Source organism: Pseudorasbora parva, chromosome 1 (assembly GCF_024679245.1).
Source record: "Pseudorasbora parva isolate DD20220531a chromosome 1, ASM2467924v1, whole genome shotgun sequence".
Lineage (NCBI taxonomy): Eukaryota > Metazoa > Chordata > Actinopteri > Cypriniformes > Gobionidae > Pseudorasbora > Pseudorasbora parva.
In genome coordinates, this window is record NC_090172.1 from 43,126,787 (window position 1) to 43,144,508 (window position 17,722).

The 17,722-nt window shown below is 38.4% G+C and overlaps 1 protein-coding gene across 15 annotated transcripts in view; it reads right to left on the bottom strand.

The window, feature by feature from the left end:
- The window catches only part of tjp1a (tight junction protein 1a), a 194,874-nt gene that overhangs the window by 5,362 nt on the left and 171,790 nt on the right, over positions 1-17,722 (bottom strand). For 8 of the 15 annotated variants that reach the window (XM_067441586.1, XM_067441524.1, XM_067441539.1 and 5 more), the window contains 17 exons: positions 16,475-16,580; positions 16,134-16,284; positions 13,001-13,109; positions 11,463-11,682; positions 10,692-10,876; positions 10,258-10,353; positions 10,016-10,042; positions 8,983-9,065; positions 8,598-8,808; positions 7,045-7,145; positions 5,830-6,168; positions 4,370-4,594; positions 2,205-2,936; positions 2,024-2,109; positions 1,059-1,262; positions 752-831; positions 11-443 (listed from right to left, as the gene is read on the bottom strand). In XM_067441586.1, coding sequence (XP_067297687.1) covers positions 11-443; positions 752-831; positions 1,059-1,262; positions 2,024-2,109; positions 2,205-2,936; positions 4,370-4,594; positions 5,830-6,168; positions 7,045-7,145; positions 8,598-8,808; positions 8,983-9,065; positions 10,016-10,042; positions 10,258-10,353; positions 10,692-10,876; positions 11,463-11,682; positions 13,001-13,109; positions 16,134-16,284; positions 16,475-16,580 — 3,388 coding nt within the window. The remainder of the gene's footprint in view (positions 1-10; positions 444-751; positions 832-1,058; positions 1,263-2,023; positions 2,110-2,204; positions 2,937-4,369; positions 4,595-5,829; positions 6,169-7,044; positions 7,146-8,597; positions 8,809-8,982; positions 9,066-10,015; positions 10,043-10,257; positions 10,354-10,691; positions 10,877-11,462; positions 11,683-13,000; positions 13,110-16,133; positions 16,285-16,474; positions 16,581-17,722) is intronic. The other 7 variants (XM_067441557.1, XM_067441548.1, XM_067441514.1 and 4 more) reach the window with 3 other exon arrangements.

The window sequence follows — 17,722 nt, forward strand, 5'->3', positions numbered from 1 at the left end:
TCTACTGTACCTGACAGGTATTGCCTTGGGTACAGCGTTGATGTTGTTCTGCTGGTATTTAGGTTTCTGGTCCATGGTGCGAGTGAATGTGTCCAGGCCGCTGTCATGGTCTGCCAGCTGGGGTGAGTTCTGTGGCTTGGCTGTGGTACTAATAGGAGCTTTCACATTATCTTTCTTATTTTGAGAGTCATTAGGCAAGAGGTTGTGGTTGAACTTGGGGCTGTCAAACTTGCGTTCGTAGGGCCTTGCAGAGTTGGTGTACGGCTTGGGCACAAAACGGTTGTAGCTGGACGTGGCAGTGCTGTTGGTCTTTGGAGGTTCACCGGTGCCGTTAACAGATTTCTCTGGGAAGCTTTTCTGAGGCAGGTAATTGCTCTGGACTTTGTCCTCATGACTGGGAGGCTTTACTTTAGGAGATCCATGTGGGTCGAGCGGTGGGGTCACTGTGTGTGAGAGAGGAAGTGTATGTGTGAAAAAGTCTCTTATGTTCAACAAAGTTTTTATAAAAAACATTTATAAAAAACAAAACAAAAAAACAGTAGTATTGTGAAATATAATTACAATTTATAACAAATTTGTTTTCTTTTTTCAGCATCATTACTCCAGTCTTCAACCATTCTGATATACTTATTTACTGCTCAATTATTATCAATCCTAAAATTTTGGAAACCACTAAACATTTTTTCCAGAATTCTTTGATCAATTAAAGTTCAATGGGCATATACAATCAATTCTTCCATGAATCACTTACCTGAAGGTTTGGGCAGGGTAGGGGGTGGGACAGCTGGGTTTGCCGGAGCAACAGGGTTGATTTTCTCTACTGATTCGGTCCTGTAGCAGGCAGACAAACAAACAACAAATTCAAGATGCAAACTTAAAGCCATGTATTTTGTCATCATGTTTACTCTATCTAAATGAATATTACAAAAAATGATATGAAACATTGAATGAATTTATGTGAATGCCAATATCCACATTTATATACGTACAATTGCACAAAACCTGATGACATTAAAACAAACTTGTATTTTTGTATGGTCAAGTATTTGAACATGTACCTGGTGTAGTACCCTGGCTGTGCCTGGGGTTGGGCTGGCTTGATGGCAGGTGTCAGCTGTGCGGAGGGTTTGCTGTCAAAGCTTCGGCGGTCGAAGTAAGAAAGCTGTTTCCTGTAGTACTCCTCATCCTCATCAGGGTCATTGTTATTCGAGCGAATTATATCATCTACTGCTTTAGGCTGGGGCTGCTGTGGCTCTGGAGATCTGACAGATGAAAAACACATGCATTTATGCATAGAATAGTTTTATTAAAAACGATTTCAATAAAAGTGCACTAATATAATCAGAACCTCTATACATGATAACCTCTATATCAGATAAATGTTTGTTTATTAGCAGAAAGCCTTTAACATAAGAGTGGCCAAATTCAGCCTCATTATTGACATGCAGAATCAGATTCTGTATTCAGAATCTCAAATAGATAGAGATCTATGACTAACTTTATATCTACAGCAAGTGCTACTGTAATCACATATAATAGTTTGGGACCAGACATATTTCTTTAATGTCTCTTGTAGTTTCTTATGCTCACCAAAGCTGCATTTATTTGGTCAAAAACAGTAATAATGGGAAATATTATTTCCATTTAAAGTGACTTTTCTATTTTAATAATATTTTAAAACAACAAGTATTCCTGTGATGGCAAAGCTGAATTTTCCAACACCATTAGTCCAGTCTTCAGTGTCATATGATCCTTCCAAAATAATTGTTATATGCTGATTTGGTGCTCAAGAAACATTTCTCATTATTATCAATGTTGAAAACAGTTGTGCTGCTTAATATTGTTGTGGAAACCATGATTTAGGACTCTTTGATGAATAGAAAGTAAAAAAATAAAATAAAATAAACATTTCTTTGAAATAGAAATGTTTGTAACATTGTAATGTGTTGGTTAAAAAAAGTGCTCTTAATGTAGACACAAACCATACTGTATTTGTGGCTGCAAATGTATTGATTGATTTTACCTAAAGGCCTTCTCTTGGTCCAGGTTACTTAATGAATTGGCTTTGGGCACAGAGGCAGCGCCAGGTTTAGGCACCATGTCCACAGGCTAAAGGAAGCACAAAAATTAAACTATTAATTATTCAGTCTGTACTCTGTAGAGTATATATTTAGTTAGTAGAAATACAGACTATGCCAACTCACCCGAATACCAGAGTTTGCAGACTCTCTTGCTCTGTCCACAGAAACGGATCGCTTGTTCTCAAATATCTTAACTCTTGTGAGCACGGACTGGGGCTTCATGGCTGGGTCTTCCTCTCCCTCGGCCGGAGGAGGAGGAAGTTCAGGTTCCGTTGTCGGTGAAAGGGACTCCGGATTAGGAGAGGTCATGGAGCCCTCTGAATTCATGTAGCCCCTCTGTGGTGGTTGAGCGTATGAAGGTCTCTGGGAGGGGTCGTAGTACTGTTGTTTGGGGGGCTCAGGGGAGCGGGAGGTGGCTTGAGTGCGTGGAAGTGGTTCTTGGTTATACTGTGGCCGCGCAGGGGGTGGTTCATCATGTCGGATCGGTCCGGGGCTAGGTTTGCCATAACGAGGTCGACCCGTGTCATATCCTGTATCGTGCCGCGTCTGAGGGTGACCATACATGCGGTTTAGACCATCCTCGTAGGGCATATGAGGGTCGTACCCAGAGTTGTGGTCATAGGGAGCCCACTGCTCGTCATACGGAGGCACACTGTTCTCAAAATGTAGGTGAGGGTCAAAGTTACGAGCCTTTGGTTCCATGTAGCCCCCATCATAGCGGATGGGCTGGTGGTCATAATCTCTGTATGGCTTGTCTTCCTGGTATAGGGGCTGCTGGGGGTTGTAGTTGGGCTGCATAGGGTTTTGGCTCACCTGCACCTGCTCATTGGGTCGGTAGATATCCTTCTTGTACATCTGTTGATAAAGCCAAAGCAGGAAACTTATGAACAAACTGTGCAAAGAACCATACGTTAAACTCAAAACCACAGCAATCAATTGAATTGAATGAAATGACAGAAACCAGAAGTGATTAATATTCGGATTAAAAGTTGAAGAATGAAGCACATAGTCAGCAGAGAGACCTGCAATAGAGGAAGACTCAGAGTGGGCAGTTATTTAACAGGTCAAATGGAGGCAGCCATTACACAGTTTCAGAGTTTAAGAAAGATTAAATGACTCATGACACGTTAAGCTGCAAAATCATTGGGGTAAAATCAGCCAGAAAAGATCCCACTGAAAAAGAAATATACAAAAACAATTTCTTCAAAAAATAAAATGTATTTTGAGAAGTAGCCTTTTAGGAACCATAAAAGCCTGTAAGCCTGTACGTCTTTAAGACACAAAGTCACAAGTCAATTTTGAACATTAATCTTAGCTATTTTTAAGCTAATTTGTAAGCTTAACTTGCTTACAAAAAGTTTGATAATAAATAATTTCAGGATTTTCTATAAAATAGGATAATTAAACTATTTTAATTAAAACATACTGTTGATGAAAAGATTACTGAAAGATTATTAAAGTAGAATGACCTAGATGAATATGAATGCTTTAAAATATAAAATAATGATGAATAATGTCAAGGATTGTTCCATTATAAAGTTATTTCAGGAGTTTTCACATATATGCAATTAATTAGTATGTGGCCACAAACTAATTTGTGGGAAGGAATTCTTAATTCCTGGCCATGATATGCATTTTTTTTGTGCAGGGTTATGTTAGTTTAGTTTAGTTTTCTACTTTCTTGTCACTGACATATCTGTGTCAACTAAAATTAGATGCCATTTTAGCATACAATTGTTTGATTAATTAAGATGATATGATGAGAAATGCACTGACTATAATGAAAACTATGAAAAACAACAAACTAAAAATGAACACTGTTCACTTGTAAACAGCAAGGCTACCTTTCAAAGTCATAACAGGAGGGGGGAATTCAAAGTTATAAATCTAAATAAAGATCAAATTAATTATTAAATCAGTTTATCACATTCATTGCACCACTATTATTTACTAAGTCTACTTCAACAAGCAAAAACACTGGAAAAAAAAAACCCATGCAAAAAAAGGGCAAGCAACAGTGGGGACCTGGGCTTGCCTGAAGGTTCATGAACTATATGATCTGATGCATCAGGCCTCTGTCGTACCCACTGTTGTTTATGAACACACACACACACGCACAGTCACAGAAAGAGAACAGACGCTCTCATAGATAAGCACACAGCGCACATGCAAGAGCTAGAGGAAAGCACCGCAGCACACAGGCAGGGCAGACGGCGGTAAGAGATGGCACCGGGCTCGGGCGTAAAGTGGGCCGGTTTCAGTCCAGAGCGGGGTGGCTAGCGAGGTACCTTGGACTCTGACCCGGGTTGTCCAGATTGGTTGGGGTCGGGAGACGGGGGTTGAGCTAGCTCAGGGGCAGGTGGGAAGAGAGAGCCAGCCTCTGGGCTGAAATCCCCCTGAGTGAGGGTGACCGGGAGATCCTTGGCACTCGGGGCCCCTACATTTACATGAACAGCAGGGGGTGCTGTCTCTGCCAGCGGCTCAGGCTGCGTGGGGAGAGCAGCCTCTGCTTTCTGTGAAGGTGTTCAAAAATGTTTAATACATGCGGTCAAACCTCACCACTGCACTTCAGCTGAGATTCTCTTCTTTCTCGCCTGACACCAGTACTGTTCTATTAAGGGAATGTTCCAGATTCAATTGATGTTAAGCTCTATTGACAGCACTTGTATACACACACTTTCTTTTATTTAGCTTTACTGGATGGTATTGGATATTTAATCTTTGCTGTCATCTCATCTTCAAAAACACTAGTTTAACAACAATGTTAAATATAACATTAAGCATATTTGTAAAAAAAAAAAAGAAGAATCTTACTGTACTTTAAAATGTTGATTTTAGTTTTAGTGTTTTATTTATTTAGACAAAATAGTTTATCAATTTAATATTGCACATTTAACATCTGAATTTTATTTTAAAAAATATGCATTACATGCTTATTGCTTATTGTTTGAATTTTGATAACGATGCATCTCTAGTGGCTATACTTTTAAAGCATTTCGAGGCCTACTGCACTTCCACTGTTAGAACTGCTAAGATTAAGCCACAAACAAATGCTGTCCACACAGCTTAACTTGTTCTAAATCAGGAACATCCCACTAACATACAGAATAAGGTGATTCTGGGAACCATGTCATGTAATAATATGCAACTAAACAAGGTTCTGTTTTTACTGTAAGTCTGATGTCTGTTTAATTCTACAGTACAGTACAACGTTTTGGCTCTTGTAACACAAGATCTAAGACACTTTGGATATCATAGTGGCCACTGGTCCAATATAGATGAATACATTCACAGTAATATATTTAACACTGTAATTCCATCATGCACATAATACTTTCCGGTAATGACATCATTTTGCATGACATATAAGGGGACAGCTAGACCACAAGGATGGGGCAATCCTTACACATACTTAAGATACAACGTCCTCACTTCCATCTCCATTGTGATCATATTGAGATAAGAGTCACAGCATCTACGTGAGGTATAACAGCCAAGCTATATTTGTCACACGCACACACACACACACACGCGCACACACACAGACTTTCACACAACTAGACGCTCACAAAGGCATATAATAAATACGTGGCAAATATTATTTATTGGTCATTGTCACTTCTCTAGTACTGCAATGTACTACGGTTTTTAAAGCATTCCTCCTTCAAAAGTGGCGCTAGAACACTTTTCTCACGCACACCACGGCCTCCAGACAACAGGGAAGGCGTACGGCTCGTAGAAACGCTACCTGCTGAGGTGCAGGGGCCTTGAACCCTGCTGGGTCGATGCGGTTCAGCGGTTCGGGTTGGTACCCTCCATATCCAGGAGGTTCCTGGATGACGGGCAGGTCCTCCTGGACAGGCTCAGAGGAGCGTGTGATGGCGGGCTCGCTTGGAGGTCCAACCTCGTCATTCAGGGTCTCGTCTAGTTCCTGGTCCGTGTACGCTCCGCCCTCTGTGTCAGTGTCCTCGTAGTCTGAGGTGTGACGGCTGTCCGTGCTGTACATACTGTACTCGCTACCAGGGGCGGACAGGTAGGACAGACGGTCATCGTGAAGGTCCAGGTCATCGTCGGGTGCGCCGTCCGCCTACGGAGATTGAGAACACATTATGCAAAGAATTCACCAAGAGAGAAAGAGTAAGTAACATATGTAACAAGGACACTGTTTCCTGAAACTTTTTCCTCACTATGATACTGAGAATTATGGGCGGGAGACTGTTATGAAAACGTTTTCACAAAACATAAAAACATTTTAAAAATACTTTTTTTGATTAAAATAAGATTTTCTGATGCAGGTTTCATGAGATTACCCTATTATGGTGAAATATCACAAAAATACTCAAACTCAATCACACGGGGGAAAAAGAACAGATGCTGATCAAATGAACTCTGCCCCCAAAGAAAAAGAAAAAGAAAACTTAAAACCTTTTTTTTGCAATTATGACAGTGCTACACTTAGATGAGTGTGCCTTACAAACCACCTGTAGTACTTTCTACAAAAAATGTTTGTTTACATGCTCATGAACTGAAAATCATTTGCACTGTTCGCCAGCCAGCTGCTTGCCTTACAATTTTTCCTTTTGCACATGTAAAGTATTTGTATATTTTTTATGTACAAGTAAATATTTTTATAAAGTATCTTTATAGTTAGACTGTCTCAGTAGATTAGTTGTGTATAGGTTTATACTGTATTGTCTGTATGTACCACCGTGGTCCTACGAGGCATGACATTTAATTTCACTGTATGTACCGCCACATGTAGCGGAATGACAATAAAGCTCAACTTGACATATAGTAGTCAACATGAGTGTTGTGACCACAAGAACAGATGCATGGAAAACAAACTATGGTCTATAAATACAAAATCATGGAAACAGAACAACAGGAATGAACCCTGTCCCTGAAACCTGAAGCATCCGCTGTTGAACTGAATATTACTGTGGAAAAGTTAAATGAAACTCACCTTGCCCTCCGAGACCCACACCAGCTGGTTCTGCTGCTGCTGTATGTTCTCCTTCAATGCTCCATACCAGCCATCATTCATGTTGTTCATGTTAATAGTGGCTAGAGAGAGGACAGTGACAGGAAGGAAGAAACCAAATCAAGAGAGATTTCAGCCAAGTCAGGTTTTCGTGAAAATAATAATAATACGCTTTTAAAAAAAACGAAAAAAAAAAAAAACTCCTCACTGTCTGTAACATAAAGCATCACTCGTTCATATGCTCATTAATTCATCGAAAGGTGGATCATTGTTGGATTCGCTTTCTCTTTATGACTGAGCGATCTTTTTGCCCTGTTACATTTACATTTATGAGGCTTTTATTCAAAGCAATTTACAAATGAGAAATGATAAAGTATAAAACCACAGCCTTTATAGCACTCAGTCAGATACACTGTGTGCTTGTCTTATTACTTCCATTAAAGACTAAGACTTGAGATAGCAGGCAGGCTGTGGAGTAAGATCCATGATGTAATTTAATGTGATGTAGTTATACGAATAATTATTCCAAGTTATTACTGTCAACTACATATTTTAATTCACATTAAAGAGGTCACAGTGTGTGGAGTGCAGTGTGTGTGTGTGTGTGTGTGTGTGTGTGTGTGTGTGTGTGTGTGTGTGTGTGTGTGTGTGTGTGTGTGTGTGTGTGTATGTGTGCGTGTGTGTGTGCGTCAGGCGAGATGTGGTGCAGTATGATGTGTCTGGGTACATTAAAAAAAAAAAAGTGTTCACTTGGATTCTTTTCACTGACACAAGACACTTTCTTCAAATCAAAATAGTTCCCAAAGAACTGTGACAGTTTGGGTGTTTCTTTACACACACAGACACACATACAGACACACACACAGACACACACACGGTAATATGTTAACAAAACTAGTTACTGTTGATTAAAATGCTAAATTTGGTCTTACATTGGGATTGTAAATGAATAAGCTTGGACTTAGTGCTGGTAACCCAATGCACAGGACAATGGTGACCCCAGAAAATATAGAATTATTTAAGACAAATATAAATAACTAGACATTTAGCATTATCAGTACCCACTAATATTCCCGTATTGCATTATTATACAATACATTATATTCAACATTACATATAGTAGTTTAATGTAGTACTGACACTAAAGCTTGCAATTTTTCCTCACACAGCATTTATTTTGGGTAAACTATACACAATACATATTAACCACGATAAATATAGTTACATTTTGTATTGCAATATATAATGAGTTTGATTGATTTTTGATGATTTTTTTAATGTTTTTTGATGACTTTGAGGATATATATATATATATATATATATATATATATATATATATATATTCTATTTTTAATGCATTTATCATTAAAGCTAAAAAAAAAAGTATCATTAAAATAATGTTTGTGTACACACACACACACACACACACACACACACACACACACACACACACACACACACACACACACACACACACACACACACACATAAAACAATAAAGAATACACGCAGCCTCAAAATACATCTGTGCTTACCTGTGAAAAGATGGTGGTTGTTCTTTCTGAGTTTAAGTGCACGCTCATGGAGTTTCCTGGCACTCTTCCTGGACTCAGGACACAGTCTAGTCCTCATGTTCTTAACGCCCTGCTTACTGTCAGGATTCAGGAACACCACGATGGGATACCACTGAGCATAATTCAGCCGATCCACTGCATTAGGAGTAATGTCCAATACTGCATGCTTGTCCTGCAGAACACAAACAAAAAAACCTCTCACTGATTTTATGGAGACTCAAGTATAAGTGTATAATCCACCAGCAGGAGGCAGTATTGTCATTCAGAAAGAATGTGTTCCTGATTTGCACATTGTACCTTAAACAACTTTGTAATATGTGCAAGTGTGAAGTAAAATAAATCTCACCCGGTCGATTATCTGTTTGATAGTATGAAGGCGTATGATTCCTGAGCTGCGCTGGTCAGTACCGGCATCTCTGGGTTCACTCTCTACACAAGAGAAAACATAATCCATACTAGCATCCACATACACTTCCTGCGCTACCTCTCATGCAGGATATCAGCATCTTCACCCCTCAAAAGCATACAGTGAGAAGGCAATTCAACATGGATGTGCACATGCGCCCGCATACACAATATGAGCACCTGCAGACTGTTCAAATGTTTTGTGTGTAACATCAATGTGGCGCATTTTGATTAACTAAAGATTTGCAAATATCAATCTTCGTAATATAAAGTGGAGGGAATAGGAGCATCTGTACACCACAGTGACTATGAAGGGATCTGGAATATCTGAAGACCGTTTGACATTACAGAATGCAACCAGAAGGTCATTACATGGTGTGTTTTAACATTTAGGAGCCATTGGTGGACCCTGACATTGATACATTGTTTAATATGGTATGTTCACCCAAACATTTTAATACTGTCACCATCCTCATGTTGTTCAAAACCAAACTCACAAAAATATTTTTTCCCCCATACAGTCAAAGTGAACGGGGTTCAGTGGTGAGTAAACGATGGCAATATTTATTTTTGGGTAAACTATCCATTCCCTAAAAGACAGAATCTGTAGACCTACATCTGTGTCCTTTACTATATCACGGCTCTGAAATAGCAGCAACTACAGGAAGTCTTTTCAGCAAAAAGAAAAAACAAAAAAGCCCAAAAGTATCACAAAATAACACAGGAAGCAGGTGCTTGGGATGGGGGAAATCAATGAGCAATGTGCCTTTATCTCCTCTCAAGCATGACTGAAGGGTCGGGGAGGGGGTGTTGGAGCTGTCGATAGCATGAACACACCTTGGATTATTTTTCATTACCATTTCAAGCAGTGTTGATTTGGTGTAACTAAAATAAAGGATGCCATAATAATGCACAGCCTCTAGAAACTATGGTTACTGATGAGTGAGCTGATGTGACTACTGTGTGCAACGTACTTTCCCTTCCATCTGGGTGCTGTGTCTCTGAAAAGCAAATAAAGTCATACAGGAAGAATGTTATGTAAAATAAAGCCAGTGGCCACTCAAGGAATCAGTTTACAAGCTGAATTTTAAATGCACTACTGAAACTGGAGAGCAGGACAGCTGTGACTGCTCACATATGCTGCACAGGTAGGTGGATTAGAAAACTGAAGCGCTGTGTCTTATCAATGGATGCGTGTTAACAAATGGACACTCACTTGCAAGCTCAAACAGGTCAGGCACCTCCCTCGCCAGTTTGTCTCGTGCCACGTCTGCGATTGGCCCGAAGATCACAACAGGTCTCAGGAACCCAGCTTAAATGAGACAAAAAACATTTCTTTTTAGTTTAAAAAGAACACTGATTATAGATTACAGAATGATCAATATTAAAATCCTATTATGTCTTAATCATTTAAATAAAATAAAAAAGTGAATTTAGGCATCAGAACATTATAATATACAGTATGAAACTATAAAATTGTTTTTTTTATAAAACTTTAACGTAAGCTTGAGCAATTATATTTATGTTGATATTTGCTCAAGCTTATATTTAAGTTTTTTTTGTTTTTGTTAATTAAGTATTGGCTGATAACTGATATGAAACCAATACATTGTACATCCTTATCTAACACAAAAAAAAAAACATACTTACCCTCTCTAAGAACCACCCTTTCATAAGCAGGGAACTTGGTCTGAACAGGCTGAGCTGACAAATCTTCTCGACTCTTCCGCAGATTCCTCTTTGAACTACGTAAACCTCTGAACCTCCAGAAGTCAGCTCGGTCGCCACCTGCAGTTTTGGGGAGTGTGTATTGTACGCTTGATAACTGCTCTGCCCTGAAGAGAAGATGGCAAAACAAGGTCAGCTTTAGTTTGAACCAGTGTTGGGGGTAAAGCAGTACTATATCAATTTAAATTAATTTGTGAAATGCTGAAACTGTGAAATGCTAACTCAGAATATTACACTAACCTGCGATAATTAGATATGTTAACACAAAAATACTTTATGTATTTAATCTCACTTTTGTTACCCGATGTCTTTGCTGCTGAATTGCAATTCAATTGATCCAATTCAACCATATGCATAAGAAAAAATAACTTTTGATAAACCATTTGTTTTTTTGTTTTTGTGGTTTGTTGGCTTAAGTAAAAGTGTAAAGTAAAATAACTTTCTTCTCCTGTGTCCTAATCTTCAACAATCCAATCTTTAGGGAGAAACGCAATATTGTAACGCATTACTTAAAAATAAAAGCAACTTTCCCAATAATAGTTAGCGGTATACTTAAATCTAATTCTCTTCATCATCACAAACTTAAATCATGCACTAAACAAGCTAAAGATTTTTTATATAGTATTTTATAGTGATCTATATATGATCTACTAATCTATATACTCCAAATATAATACAGCAACTGAGTGTTACCTGTTTTTGTTAGGAATAATGCCTCTTTCCACCTCCTGGTGGTTTTTCCCAATGCGGATGGCCAGCCAGGAGCCCAGTTTTCCATTGTAGAGGGTGTCCACTACTCTGAACACCTCTCCCTTATTAAAGCTCAGCCCGTAAGGAGACTCTTTTTCATACTCAAAGTGTGTTCTGATGTAGAAGGAGTCGCCCACATCAGACTCTACTATCCGCCGGTACACTGGAAGACAGGACATAAATGAGATTTTAACACTAACTATATTTCTTAGTATGAATGACTGAATCTTATTAAACAATAGGGCAAATTATACAAGCATTTATATAAGTGGTCATCATTACAAAATAAACCCATACATGGTGATCATGACCCCAAAATGAAGCAGATGAGTCTTATAGTCACCTTAATAACCATCTGACTGCATTGCACATTATTAAACTTTTTTTTTATGTGAGAAGTAAAAGGCTAGAATGATATGAGACATGATCCTAGTACAGCTATGTGAAAAACCAACGATTAGTCATTTTAGCAGTTATTACTGAAATATATTTGATCACATATGACATTTGACTGCAAAATGCTGCGACTGACCAATCAGTTAAATATTCTGGAGCAGTGGTTCTCGATCTGGGGAAGAGCCTAAGAATGACTGGTTTATACTCGCGGTATCCGCACGCTAGACCCCATTTTGCAATTTTGCATGCACGGACACAGAACAGATGCAGATGCAGATGCAAGTGCTGGATAATGCAAAATAAAAACATAACATCTCAAACAAATGTTTCAGTTTTATTTAATTTTTTATATTATTTTATTTTAATTTAAATGACAATTTTAAGTTCATTTGTGAAAATGAGTATGTATATTTAATGTTACCTTTGCTTTGTCATTGTTAAGATCCTTTTTAATATTCCAATATTAATCCTCAATATTAAGAAATCCATCAAGAACACATTTGGGTATCAGATCGATATCAAGAACACACCCAGGTACTTTAATGCATCCTATGTTCTTGCATTCTTGAGTAATGGAATTGAAAATTGACTGTTGATGATGATGTAGTACGAGAACACAGACCGCAAAATCACTTAAGAATGCATATTGAGAAATGGCCAAACATTGTCACGTGTGTACCTTACTACTTCTCACTGCTGCTTCCTGATGGTTTAGTTTATAGGACATTTACAGGGAGTCACTCAATTTCATTTTAAAGAAGAGTTGAACGGCAAACACCTCTAGAATAAACGCCTCATCCGTAAGTATAAACAAGATTTAAGGATCCTCAGGAACTTCCAGGAGGGCCCTGGAATTATTTAATACTAAATAAATAAAGATGTAGAGCAATAAACTAGCATCATATTATTGAGTTTATAAATTGGTATTACAACAGAAGCACCAGAGTAACATAATAACCTGGAGGGCTTTCGAATATCATCTTAGCTAAAAAGGGAGCCCAAAAGGTTCAGAACAAGAGAAACATTGTAATAAGTGAACATATGCAAACATAATCAATACATGAAAGCCATATCCATCCGCTCACCATCTTTCTTCTTCTGAGCTAGGATGGTGACCTCTTCACCTCTGGGAAGATCCAGCAGAAACAGCACTGCTTCCTCACGAATGATGTTTGCAAAGTCAACATTGTTAACCTACGAACAGGAGGGAGTGCAAGAAGAAAACAGGCTTTAGATCTCTGCGGTGCTGTAACCTAACAATACACTGTTTATTTATAGTAGAAAAAAGAAATAAATAGAAGAAGAGAGCAAATACACTTTTTCTGTGTTTCTACTTTATCTTAAAGTCACAATCTCAGGAGGAAAAAAAGAGTTGAGGTGAACATGCAGTCACCCTTGACAAAATGGAAAGGGAAAAACAATGAGCTGGGAGGCTTGCTGTGAGGCAGGGCCTGGAATCTAAGGAGTGTGTGTTTGTGAAGCAGGGACGGGAACTTTCAACCACGTGTATGTACGCACACTGTGACGACCTGTTTTGGGACTAGTGTGGGAGAGGCACAAAGCTATCTATGTTTCATTAAAATGTGCTCGGTGATAAACAAGCCTAAATGAGCCAGACTTAGACTCTCTGTATTACACATAGCAACTGACAATAGTCTAAGACCACTGGAGGCTTGAGTTCAACAATGAGCACTATTGTGCAGCTGAAGGCTAAACAAAGGAAAGCTGGAAACAGTGGAGAGACAGGCACTGAGTCAGAGCAGGAGTATGTCATGATTATTTTTGCCCACAGCCACAGGGGTCACATAGTATCTTCATATTTTCCTGAGAAAAAGTGGGATGTTACACAGTGTTACAGCACAGAGATTAGTCAACAACAGATGTTCAGAAGAAAAACAATCAAACATGCTTTCTTAAGACTAGATTTCTCAGATACGGTTAAGCATGTTACTGTATATGCTAAATATGTGATGTTAACATAAGAAATGCCACTGGTTGCAATTAAAAAAAAAATGTTTTTGTTAAATTTGCACATACTATTTAATTTTTTATATATATATATATATATATATATATATATATATATATATATATATATATATATATATATATATATATATATATATATATATATATAAGACCTTAAAGGGTTACTTCAGTGATTAACATATGGCTTTATCAGAAGAAACCCTGGAGCATACAGTGCCTTGCGAAAGTATTCGGCCCCCTTGAACTTTGCAACCTTTTGCCACATTTCAGGCTTCAAACATAAAGATATAAAACTGTAATTATTTGTGAAAAATCAACAAGTGGGACACAATCATGAAGTGGAATGAAATGTATTGGATATTTCAAACTTTTTTAACAAATCAAAAACTGAAAAATTGGGCGTGCAAAATTATTCGGCCCCTTTACTTCCAGTGCAGCAAACTCTCTCCAGAAGTTCAGTGAGGATCTCTGAATGATCCAATGTTGATCTAAATGACTAATGATGATAAACAGAATCCACCTGTGTGTAATCAAGTCTCCGTATAAATGCACCTGCACTGTGATAGTCTCAGAGGTCTGTTTAAAGCGCAGAGAGCATCATGAAGAACAAGGAACACACCAGCCAGGTCCGAGACACTGTTGTGGAGAAGTTTAAAGCCGGATTTGGATACAAAAATATTTCCCAAGCTTTAAACATCCCAAGGAGCACTGTGCAAGCGATAATATTGAAATGGAAGGAGTATCAGACCACTGCAAATCTACCAAGAACTGGCCGTCCCTTTAAACTTTCAGCTCTTAAAAGGAGAAGACTAATCAAAGATGCAGCCAAGAGGCCCATGATCACTCTGGATGAACTGCAGAGATCTACAACTGAGGTGGGAGACTGTCCATAGGACAACAATCAGTCATATACTGCACAAATCTGGCCTTTATGGAAGAGTGGCAAGAAGAAAGCCATTTCTTAAAGATATCCATAAAAAGTGTCGTTTAAAGTTTGCCATAAACCACCTGGGAGACACCAAACATGTGGAAGAAGGTGCTCTGGTCAGATGAAACCAAAATTGAACTTTTTAGCAACAATGCAAAACTTTATGTTTGGCGTAAAAGCAACACAGCTCATCACCCTGAACACACCATCCCCACTGTCAAACATGGTGGTGGCAGCATCATGGTTTGGGCCTGCTTTTCTTCAGCAGGGACAAGGAAGATGGTTAAAATTGATGGGAAGATGAATGGAACCAAATACAGGACCATTCTGGAAGAAAACCTGAAGAAGTCTCCAAAAGACCTGAGACTGGGACGGAGATTTGTCTTCTAACAAGACAATGATCCAAAACATAAAGCAAAATCTACAATGGATTGGTTAAAAAATAAAGATATCCAGGTGTTAGAATGGCCAAGTCAAAGTCCAGACCTGAATCCAATCGAGAATCTGTGGAAAGAACTGAAAACTGCTGTTCACGAACGCTCTCCATCCAACCTCACTGAGCTCGAGCGGTTCTGCAAGGAGGAATAGGCAAAAATTTGAGTCTCTCGATGTGCAAAACTAATAGAGACATACCCCAAGCGACTTACAGCTGTAATCGCAGCAAAAGGTGGCGCTACAAAGTATTAACTTAAGGGGCCTGAATAATTTTACACGCCCAATTTTTCAGTTTTTGATTTGTTAAAAAAGTTTGAAACATCCAATAAATTTCATTCCACTTCATGATTGTGTCCCACTTGTTGTTGATTCTTCACAAAAAAATTACAGTTTTATATCATTATGTTTGAATTACCTCAGCTCTCATCACGAGAGCTCATTCATCACTCTGAATGTAATCTGACTCCTGCTGCGTTTGTGCTGTGACACTCCCTCAGCGGCTAAATCACATTATATTGAACAGACACGTTCAGTTTTTAATTGTAGTGTCTGTTCTTTAACAGAACTGATTTTATGAAGATGAATGCGGTGGGAAAGTGATCAGTGATTCAGTAGCTGTGGGAGTGGCCTTGTAGGGCAGTGAAGCATTCTGGGAATTGTTTTCTTTCATCCCGTGAGCAGAAATACATTTTCTGTCTTTTCTCAGTATAGAAGGCACCAAATTCAAAAATAATTTCACATTCCTACTACATTAATGTAGTAGGTTTTATACAGTTTAAATACAAATTCATTTTCCCAGCGCTGAAGTACCCCTTTAAACTCATGTAAATACCTAATGTAAATGTACATGTAAATAATATACTCACCCTGAGTATCTGGTCTCCCTCCTCCAGACCTTCCTTAGCAGCAGGACTGTCCTCTAGCACACCAGCCACAAATATCCCTACATCATTTCCGCCCGCCAGCCTCAATCCTACGCTTTCTCCTTTCTTAAACTTCACCAGCTTCATACTAGGCCTGGTAACACAGAAATAAAACTGGGTCAATCTTTAATGGACTTGAATGGCATTGCTTGTGCTGTTTGTGGCTTCAAATTATTTGCACCTGCATGATAATACAGAAAGCTTACTTTGCTAGTAAATTTAAAAAGTCACTAGAACGGGCAATGGGAGTATGACATGAGTACAGATTATGCAACAACACTGACCGAAGGATGCTGTCATCATGTGTGACACTGGGCACGGGGGCATCAGAGGGGCTGACTGGCAGATCGACATCGGGTTGCCCGGGTTGTGCATACACTGGTTTTGGCTCTAAACACACATTTCTGTTAGACTTTGATGATGATGTACATCAATAAAACACAGACCTTTTTACAACAGACTCTTTGGTTATTAATCAGACCAAAAAGAACATGAAGAACCAGAGAGAAGCAAGGTCAGATCAGGACATTCCAGATAAGGCAAGGAGTAAACAGTAGCACAGTATGGAGAGAAAACTAGGAGAGGACAAGTCTGATTTTTATCAGTGGAGACGTGGGAGGAGTAAGAGGGCGAGGGAGACATGGAAAAAAAAAAGAACAAGAAAAAAATAAAAATAAACATTGCGTTTACACACTATTTTGATCACAAATTTTATCTCACTGTGAAATATATTTAAGAATTCATGTTAAAAACAGTTTGAATTGTTTGAATTGTCAACTCTGTCAAAGCAATAATACCTGACTATCATCAATCCCCGAAATCAGACTGAACGGGTGAAATGATGTATGCACGTAAAAATGTATGCAGTGATTATAGTGCTTGTAGTACTATATAAAATATACACAAATATGTATCGTTCTATATTATTCCAGCTATTATTTTATTATAAGTAATGTGAATGTTATTTTTATTTTTTTACATTTTACTTATTAATAGTATGTTAATATAAACAAAGTATCATAGTGCTGGTTTGGTTGCTTGATCATTGTGTAAATTATGTTCTATGTGCATTTAACTTGAAAGCCGAGTAAACATCTACAGAGCCCCGCACATTACAAAAAAAATTATATCATGGCAATGAATTAACAATTAATTTGCACAACTTACTAATACGTCAACAGGTTTTACTAATTCGCTCCCTTGCTTTAAGCAAATTATGTGCACTAGACTTGCTACGATAGTCGGTGTTGCCGGTGTTCAGACTCAACACCGGTTACATCACTTGCACACCATAGCAACGCCACCACCGTCGTTTAGAATTTGTTTATAGTAATAAAATAATTTTGTTCAGTTAACTGAACTTGTCGGCTTAATAAAGCATGATCTGAACGAGTCTTGCAGCACAAACGCAGTAGCAGGAGTCAGATTTCATTCATCGGAGAGTAATGAGGTGACTGAGATGATCGTGGAGGATTTGGTTTCAAGACAAAATGTAAAAGCGCCCATATGCGAGTTCTTTATTGTACTGTTCT